Genomic DNA, 10,513 nt, shown 5'->3' with positions numbered 1-10,513 from the left:
ATGAAAAGATGAAAAGATAGGTGTTTTCTTTTAAGTAGTATCTCATTGTTGTTGTTTGATAGATTGATTGAGATTAAAATAAAGTTGTATAATGATATAGCTTATGTTCGTAAAGAACTAAAAAATCTTTTTCAATTTTTTGAAGAAAAAAAAATCAGTTAATGAAGTCGTATAATGAAGTTATATAAGACATATATGTTAGTTAGATAAGTGAGGTAATAAAGCTGGTCAAAGAACTATTTCTATGTTTCTAATTAGTATTTCGAAAATGGATTAAACTTCAAGATTTGTAATCCTTGAACTCGTTAATTTACTTGAAATCCAAGGAACCAATGAGAGCGCGATATGTAGCGTGAAAATCATATGTGATTGAAAAAAAAAATTCAATAAAAATATTTTTTTTTTGAAAAAAAAAATATTTTTATTCAAAAATTTCTTTTCGAATTATTTTATTTTTTCGCATTTTTTCTTTCTTTCAAAATCACATGTGATTCAGCATGTCAATCACATGTGATTGTAAACCCAATTACATGTGATTATGCATGTCAAATTCAATCACATGTGATTGCACAATTCAATCACATGTGATTGTGCAGGTAAATCACATGTAATTGCAAAAAAAAAAAAAAAATTGGGAAAAAAAGTTTTCGAAAAAGAAAATCGGAAAAAAATTAAAAAAAAATTTCGAAAAAAATTTAAATTCTTTTAATTACATGTGATTTTCGCGCCACGTGTCGCGCTCTCATTTGTCCCTTGAATTTCAACTTAATTTATGAATTCAAATGAATATTCTTCTAAACCAGAAATTGGAAGTTTGAAATAAACAATTACTCGTAATTTACATTATAAATTTTTAGCTACTCAATTTAGTGGTGAAGTTGTCAGATTTTGATTTATATACTGACATATCACTGATTCACTGTTTTTGATTTATTTATTATCTATAAGGGGCTACATGTTAAAGTGTCAGATTTTGAGGGTCTTAACATAACTATAGTACAATAACAATGGGTAAATGAAAAAATTATAACTGGATTGTCATCTTCATCGAGCATAGTACCTGCAACTATATTTCACCATCAAACACAAATCCTAACCTTTAAATTATCTCCATAACTTCATTAAATTCACATTAAGACCTAAGAATTCAAATAATCGCATTTGCAATTAATATTGAGACCTAAGATTTCAAAAAATCGCATCTGCTTCGGCGAGGGAAAATCCAAATACTCAAAACTTGAACATTAAAATGTCCAGGGTCACTGGGGGCAGGTAACCCCTGCCCCTTAGTGGTTTCGCCCCTGCCTTCGTTGCTCTTTTCCAACCATTGGCACCGACACCATCTAATCTTCCTTCTTCCATTTTCGGTATGCTCCAAAGTTTTGCATGTACCATCGTTTGATTTCTTTCCGGCCATCGGCATCTCGCCGGTGGCTTTGCCCCTTTTCTCTTTCCGCTTTATTTTTTTCCGACGTGCGGTTTTTCCGAACACGATGGGCGGAGACCGTTCTGACGATTATAGCCTTAACCATCGCCGTTTTTCGTGGTGGTTTTGGATATGGATGTTGGGCTTTTTTCTGTCGCCTTCTCATACTCATTTCCCGTCACGGATTCCCTGGTCTCAAATTTCCTGGCGGTGGTTGGTGGGCTACCACTGTGTTGGTAGTGGTCACCGGTCATTTGATGTGAAGGGGTGTACCTTGATGTTGCCTTATCCCTTGTTTCTTACTCTTGTTAGCCACGATGTTCACTGGTGCTTGGTGGTCAACTACCAAGTTGGTAGTGGCCGTCGGGAGTTGTCGTATATTATTTGCAGTGGTCTGGTCGTTGCAGTGGTCTACCATCTTGTTGGCGATGGCTACCGTTGATGGTCGAAATATGGTAGTTTTGTGGTGCGCCAATAACAGTGGGTTACGGTGTCCTACCACCTTGTTGGTGGTGAGCTGGTGGCCACCAGAGGTTTCTTTTTTTATCTACTTCCATTGGTGGTTGTGGTGGTTCTTCACCCAGCCTGTGAAGGCTACTCAGGGCGTCTGAAGGTTGGCGAGTGTTTGAGGGGTTTCAAGGCGGGTGGTGGTGGTTATCGGAACCGTGGTGGATTTGGAAGGTAAGCAACCGTGTGTTCGGGTGACAGTCTTTTTCTTTCTGAGGGCACCTTCGGGTTTGGATCAAGCGACGATATCCCAAATGAAGATCCAGTTCTAGACCCGGTGAAAGATGCAGCTTTTTTCGGATTGGGATTATTTTTAGACAGTCAGGATTGATGTAGGATGCTGGTGTTATTATTTTTGTTGAGGTGTTGGCCGGCGTTCTACCGACCTCCTTCGCTTTTGTTTTTGTTTTATGTATTTTAGTTTAACTAGTGCATAGGTTTTTCCGTTGTTAGCTTGATTTTTTTTTTTTTACTCTTTTACGATTCTTCATGTTTGCTGGATTTGTTTTAGATTAGTATTTATGCCGCTTGTTTTGGCAAAGTTGTGGATTTACTGTGTTTTATTTGTATTTGTTGATTATCAGATTCGTTTAATGTTATTATTATGGATGGCAAATAACATCCGATCCGATGGATATCATCCGATGGATATCATCCAATCCGCTTAGAACGGATATGGATGATCTAAATGGATAAATATTGAATATGGATATGAATGTTTATTGAATCGGATATGGATGATATTGTGTAATCAATGGATGATCCCGAGTTCACCCGAAATGCTTAAAGATATTAACATATAATATAAAAATATAGATATATCATTACAATTACTCTCAATTATATATAAGTATTTTACAAATTATATTCATAATCCTTTCACCTTTTTATTGCATTAATTTTTTAATATTTCTTATTCTTAATGGTGAGATATTTCTCTTCATATTTAACTGATATTTGGATCAACGTATTCTTATAGATAATCATATTCAAATATGTATGTTTTTTATTTGTTGGCATCAGACCGTATATATATATACACACACACGCACGCACGCAAGTTACGCCATACTCAATTTTAACTAACTATTATAATTATATAATAAGTTGTGACGCCTAATAATATTAAGTTGATAAAAATTATCTAATAATGAATTATTCAATGGATATCCATTAACTCGATGGATTTATCAGATATGAATATGGATGGATAAGTAAATGTTAAATAAATATGTATATGAACGAAACATTAGTTAATGGGTATGGACGTGAATATGGCATAATCCGGTCCATATTCGATCCATTGACATTCCTAGTTATTTCGTTTTCTTGAAATAAATAAATTGTATTTTTAATAAATCTTAGATGAACATTAAAACATTGTACAATACAATTCATCAATGCGAAAAATTGTGTATTTGTCAGTTTTAAAGGTTGGTTTATCGACCATTATTACAAGACTTTTTTTGCTCCGTTGATCCCACATTTTTACATTGTTTTGTATGCGGCATCCCTAAATTTATTTTTTACTAGCTAATCCCCCGTTACAAATGTTGCGTGAGTGGTCCCTGATGGATGGTGAAGAAGAATCAAACAAAGAGACAAAAGTGTTGCTCAAGCATATTTTGCGAACGCGAACCAAAAGCACTCGAACGCGAGCTGAAATTTAAAGGGACTCGCGAAAAGGAAAGATCAAGCTCATGACTGGAAAACGTCCTCGATCACGATCTCGCGAATGCGAAGGGGATTTGTACGAGAAGTCTCGCGGTCGTGAAAAAGGCCCTGGGCGGGCAGAATTGTATACGAATTTAGACTTCTTGTTTCTTCGCGATTTGGATTCGTTTCACTCTATAAATAGACCATATGTATCCCATAACTTGTATGTAAGATTATTATCAATAATGTACTTGCAAGTTTCGTACGTGGATTGAAGTAATCACATTGATTACATATAACCACGTTATATGTAATTTTCTTTAAGTTTGTGCATATTACTTTCGTTTGTCGTTGTGGGTGGATGATTTTGCTTAATCACCTGCGTTGTTTGGGTCTTAAAATATCATAACAACTGGTATCAGAGCTTAGCTTCGAGTTTGGGAATGATGGCGAAAGAAGGAAAGTTTAAGATCGAGCGGTTTGATGGAAAAGACTTTGATTTTTGGAAGATGCAAATTGAAGATTACTTGTATCAAAAAAGCTTCACCAAACCTTGTTGGAAGCTAAACTCGAAGGCATAAGTGATGCCGATTGGACTCTATTGGATCGCCAAGATTAGGTGCGGTTCGTTTTGCACTTGCTAAGAACGTTATTGACAACGTTATGAATGAGATGACTACATTCACTTGTTTGAAGGCTCTTTCAAACATGTATGATAAACCTAACGCCGCTAATAAGTTTTTTCTTATGCGTCAATTGTTCAATACGAAGATGAATGAAGGTATGAGTGCAACAAAGCATATCAACGAGTTCAACAATCTTATCTCGAGGCAAGCATTGGTTGAAATTGTGTTTGATGATGAACTTAAGGCGCTAATTTTGCTTTCATCTTTAGAGGAAATTTGGTCAGGTACGGTTACCTTGATTATTAGCTCTGCGGGAAATACTAGGATAGCGTTTGAAGGAATTAGGTATTTGATTATCAGTGAAGACACTCGTCTGAGAAACTCGTGGGAATCGTCATCCGTTTCTTTGGAGAGTACCAACAATCGTGGTAGGAAAATTTATCGCGCTGAAAGGAAGGGTAGGAGAAAGTCTAAAAAAAGGAATCTATCTAAGGACCGAGGTGAAGCTATCTGTTGGGGTTGCAATCAAAATGGACATTATCAACATAATTGAAAGAATGCTCCTACTAAAGGCGTGAACTTGACCACGGTGGATACTGATGATAAAAGTGTTGAAAATTTAGCGGAGTCTTGGATTCTGGATTCGGGAGTTTCTTTTCACGCTTCTCCCACTATGAGCGTAATGAAGAATTATCGGTCGTATCGAGGTAAGGTAAGATTGGCAAACAATAATAGGCTTGAGATTGAGGGCATTGGAGATGTTATATTGAGTACTACTTTTGGATCTATTTAGACTTTGAAAGACGTGAGGTTTATTCCTAAGTTAAAGAGGAATCATATCTCGGTCGGTCAATTGGATGAGAAAGGTAACGTGGTTACTTTCGAAAAACGTCAATGGAAGGTGGTTAAGTGTAGTTATGTAGTGGATCATGGATATAAAAGGAGAACACTTTACATGGTTAAGGTGTTTGATGAAGACAAGGTGGTTGATACGGTTGATATGGTACCGAAGACTCGGGCATCTGTGTGAGAAGGGCATGAAGATGCTTGTTTCGAGTGGAAGAATTCCGGATTTGAAAAATGTAGACCTTGGCTTTTGCGAGTCATTTATTTATGGGAAGCAAAAGAAGGTGACTTTTGGAAAATCGGTGAATGTACCCAAATTGGAGAAATTGGAGATAGTTCATACAGATGTGTTTGGTCCAACGAATGTAGAATCACACGGAGGTTCTCACTATTATGTCACCATCATTGACGACTCCACTCGAACGATATGGGTTTATTTTCTTAAAGCTAAATCTGAAGTGTTTGATACTTTTGTGAAGTGGAAGTCTATGGTAGAGATTGAGACTAATCTAAAGGTCAAGTGCTTGAAGTCGGATAATGGAGGAGAATATGGTAGTCTTGAGTTCAAAGACCATTGTGCAAAGCTCGGTATCAAGATGTTGAAAACGATACCGGAGACACTGCAACACAATAAGGTCGCCGAACGTATGAATCCTACGTTGAATGAAATGGCTAAAAGTATGAGACTCTCAACACCATTGGGTTTCCTAATTTTTGAGGAAGAATAGCTAGGTAAAAAGCTAAGTTATGGTCATCTTAAGATCTTTGGGTATAATGCTTATGTGAAGACCAAAGATGCGGATAAAGACAAGCTTGAGGCTAAGTCAAAGAAGTGTACTTCATTAGTTATGGATCTCATAACTTGTATGCACAAATTTTATCAATAATATACTCTCTAATTTGGTCAGTTGATTAAAGTAATCACATTGATTACATATAACCACGTTATATCGCGTTTTCTTTAAATTTTCTCATATTACTTTCGTTTGTTGTCGTGGGTGAGTGATTGTGCTTAATCACATGCGTTGTTTGAGTCTTTAAATATCCTTATAGTCCTTCCGTCTAACTTCTGTTAAAAAGTCTTTTAAATCTTGAAATGTGCATTTCATGTGAAAGTAAATTCTTCTTTTACTCTTCATCTTCATTTTCCTCAATAAAACATCATAAACTCTAATTTAATAACATCACGCGAGATTATCACACACGAGTCGACTAACATTGTGTTGTAGCTCATGTGGTAGTGACTTGCCTCTTGGGGAGAGGTCAGGAGTTCGACACCCGTGGAGTACAACATTGCACATAATGTTATCCCTTTACCCTTGAATTCCACTTAAGGGTGCTTTCCGCACATCGTGTTGCGGGGGCAGTGGGGAAGGGGGAATATTACCGCCCATGCCCTCGGATTGGGCCGGGTTTCCTCCCAGGCAGCAGTTGGGGGGCGGGTTATGCAACTACAGGGAGATGAAGATGTGGATAGTTAAGTCTCCTCCTAGGTGATCCCGTACTGCTGTTTAAAAAAAAAATAAAAAAAAAAATTAATACATGAGTAAAGTCCATTTTTCAGTTTCAATCAACTGAAATAAATCAAAGTTTCTTATAATGGCGTTCTTTATGAAGAAAGCTCCACTACAATTTAATCTACATTATTGATTATTGATTAATTATTGATCGGTAAATTTATTTGAATGAAACGCTCCTAAAAGGCTAAAACAATTCATTATTTTCGTATCTACCACAAACTTATTGGCTATTATGCTTCTTCACACCAATTGATTGATTTCCTATTTACGACTGCTTTTTTATGTACATGTATGTTTTTTTTTTCGGCGAAAAAGATATTGTATTAATAACAAAATGACTCCTCCATCAAAGCAATGAAGGATGCCATTCCAAGAGATACAAAGAAGGATACAAAACTCAAATAAGTAAGAGTTACATGGAAAATAGAAAGCGAACAAAAACTAAAGACAAAGCATGCACGGGTTTTGATCTCATATGTAAGATTGGAACCCATGATTTTTAAACAAATACAAGTATCACGAAAGAGACGCTCATGTTTTCTCTCTACCCTTTCAACTGCTCCGGCAAATAATCCGATCAACCTTAATCTTCCGATTCAACAACAATCAGCTTCCCTAATCCTTTAATCAATAAACATGTATACACTACACACCTCTCCTTTCACCCCCATCAATCGATCTCCAAACAACTTCAAATACAGAAACCATAACGTCAACAAACCTAACTTCCATCCTGCAAAATCAATTCCCGCTTGTTAACCCCACACATCAAAGAATTGACGAGATCGAAGAAGGTGAATGGATACAAGTGGGCAGAAAACATAGATCATCACCAAACAAACAGCACTTCCATGATCTAATCCAAAAATATGGAAACCCTAACTTCAGATCTTCATCGCCAATCTTCAACAAACCTGCTAATCACCAAAACCGATTTGCTACCTTCCCAAACAACATCCCTATTAATCGTGAAATCAAACCTACGTCCATAATGTTTTTTAACTTCCCCGAACACTGGAGGTATAACGATCTCCTTTTTTTCTTTAAACGCTACGGTGCTGTTTCAGATCTTTATCTTCCATTTGTCAAAACCTTGAGGAATAGAAAGAGGTATGGTTTTGTTCGATATGCAAACATTCAAGACATAGATTTCCTCCTTAAGAGATTAAACACTATTTATCTCAACGGAAATTGGTTAAGAGCATATCGGGCTCATGAACGTAAAAGTAACTCAGATGGGAACCGTCTTCATGAAAATACCCAAACCAAACCACCATCCTTTTTTAACCGGAAACAGTCCACCACCTTAAAAAACCCTCCCTCTGTAAACCCTAATCAACCTAATCCTAATCAACCTAAAACTGTCTATGTACCCAAAACTTTTACCCCAGAAACCAACCTACCCATCAACGATCAAATCCCCCCTGTTACTCCACAATTCACCAACACTAATGGAAACAACAATCCGGCAAGCAAACCACGAGTGGTTAGCTTAGAACCGGAAGAAGCTAATAAAAAAATCCTTAAAAAGCCATAATTGGTGAAATAATCGACATTGACCTTATTGAAGATTTCCCCACTCTTTGCACTGCCGAGGGACTTTCAAAATTCAATATCAAATATGTAGGTTGTCTCGAAATTTGTCTTACTTTTAAGGACAGATCTACAATCGACAACATTCTAAATGACGAAAATCATATACTCAAAAGCTGGCTCAAAAACATTCTAAAGGTGGAGGATAAATGCGTCAAATCCGCTAGGTTATCATGATTAACGATTAAAGGCGTTCCCATTACCTGCTGGTCGGAAAAAAAAATTAGAAAGATAGCAGGATGGTTCGGAGCAATCTATGATGTTCATAATTGTGATTTTAATGGCAACCAAAACCTAGTTACGGGCAAAGTCCTTGTTAAATTATAGGGCGATAAACTTATCAATACCACAGTTCAAGCTAAGGTTGACGATGGGAGTATCCACTACGTTCAAGTTAGTGAGGACGTAAAAGGAATCATTGAAATTGAAATGGAGGAAAAGGAACACAACTCGTATGATTCCAATACTAATCCTGATGAAGAAAATGACTCCAACCATGAATTTTCATAAAAGAACGATGAAGATGACGTCGAATGGCCACTGGAAAATGATTTTTCGATCGGTGATGAGGGCAACTCAAGGGTTTTTGCCACGTCGGTGAGTTTTTATGATAACATTAATGATAAGGACGTTGGAACCGCAAAGGACAACCTTGAAAAAATCCATGAACAGACACCCCAATATGGTAACGATGACTCTAATTTTGTCAACGCAATCCCAAAAAACATTGATGACTCATGCTCGATCAACGAAACCCCAAAAAACAATACAATAAATGATGCTGAGCCCATTATCATTGAAAGTCCAAGTTCCCAATCCTATTCCCTTAATTCAGTTGACGATACCTTAAATCCAAGTCCAAATGCTTCTAATCCCACTAACCCTACCAGCCCACCCATGCAAACCCACTCACCACAAGACCCACTAATTACGGACCTAGATAAAATCGAGACACCCCTCAATAGCCTGTCGGACTTATTGGGCCTTACAAACAATTGTTTTACTTCAGACCCAATTAAATTCCCAAATCTTTGTAGCCCAAATCTATTCGAACCCAACCCACAACCTTTTATTCTGTCAGAATTTGTACCTCCCAAACCATCAGATGTATTTTTTTTCACATCAACTGTTAACCCTTCCAATTCGCGTAAATCCATAGCCCCGTGTGTATCTACTGGTTTCCCGTGCAAAAAAAAGAAAAACATCTTCATCTGACTCAGCTTGGTCCAACATCAGGAGATGGAACACAACGTCAAGAATCCTTAAAGCAAAGTCACAAGCCAGGAACCCAAATAGAAAGAAGTTAAAAATCAAGTCCAACACTAACCCTACATCTTCACATAGCAAAGGTAAAAACCGCCAATGTATTTCAGAAAAATCGATCGATGTTGACGAGGTTGGCGAAATACTAGGACTATCGAGGAAAGAAAAATGCTTCAATCGTTAGGTACCTTCTGTACTCGTTTCATTATTCGTGATTTAACATATTGTTAACTATGAAGATTCTATCATTAAACATTAGAGGTCTAGGTCTTGATGATAAAACTAAATTTAATTGGTTTAAACGTGTTTGTCTAAATCAAAAACCAAATGTAATTACTCTACAAGAAACTAAAGCAGAAAAGATATCGGAAAATTGGGTGGAAAAGTTTTGGGGTTGTAGTGATTATAAATACGCTTTCAAAAAGTCAAAGGGTAATTCGGGTGGGATTATTACAATATGGGACCCTAATATTTTTAATGCTAACCGTGTTATTGAGCGTGACTCCTTTATTGCGATAAAAGGATTTGAGAAAGATGTAGGTACCGAGATCATACTTGTGAATGTCTATGGCCCTCAAACTGATTCTGAAAAAAGAAAAATGTGGAGTAATCTCAATGATATTCTGAAATATGATGGAGCCATGTGGGCTATTTTCGGGGATTTTAACGAAGTTAGGTTCTCTTTCGAAAGGAAGAACACGGATTTTTGTGAGAGACGTGCTAAACTTTTCAACGATTTTATCAAAGATAACTCCTTGCTTGATTTACCTTTAGGTGGAAGAACGTACACCCGTATTAGTGATAACGGTAAAAAAATTCAGCAAACTTGATAGGTACCTCATCTCGGAAAACCTTATTTTTCAATGACCGAATTTAAATATGTTGATATTGGATAACAAAAGCACTGACCATTGCCCGATTATCTTAAGAGACGCAGATACCGATTTTGGTCCTAAACCGGTTAAAGTGTTCGATGAATGGTTAAACCATGAAGACTCTTATGACATCATCAAATCTACATGAAATAAAAAACCCAATAGCACTAAACCCGGTTGTATCTTTCGTGATAAGCTAAA

At 36.7% G+C, this 10,513-nt stretch overlaps 1 protein-coding gene across 1 annotated transcript; it reads left to right on the top strand.

Annotated features, from left to right (window-relative positions):
* The first annotated feature begins 9,670 nt into the window (after positions 1–9,670).
* LOC139889608 (uncharacterized) lies at positions 9,671–10,267 on the top strand. Its single transcript, XM_071872551.1, has one exon. It carries the CDS (start codon positions 9,671–9,673, stop codon positions 10,265–10,267), a length of 597 nt encoding a protein of 198 aa, XP_071728652.1.
* Positions 10,268–10,513: the final 246 nt, after the last annotated feature.

Source organism: Rutidosis leptorrhynchoides, chromosome 2 (assembly GCF_046630445.1).
Source record: "Rutidosis leptorrhynchoides isolate AG116_Rl617_1_P2 chromosome 2, CSIRO_AGI_Rlap_v1, whole genome shotgun sequence".
NCBI classification, from domain to species: Eukaryota; Viridiplantae; Streptophyta; class Magnoliopsida; order Asterales; family Asteraceae; genus Rutidosis; species Rutidosis leptorrhynchoides.
This window is presented reverse-complemented; position numbering and strand designations above follow the sequence as displayed.

Bases quoted from the DNA above. Each gene is read 5' to 3' on its own strand.
- LOC139889608 (XM_071872551.1), top strand. From the start codon at position 9,671: ATGAAGATTCTATCATTAAACATTAGAGGTCTAGGTCTTGATGATAAA.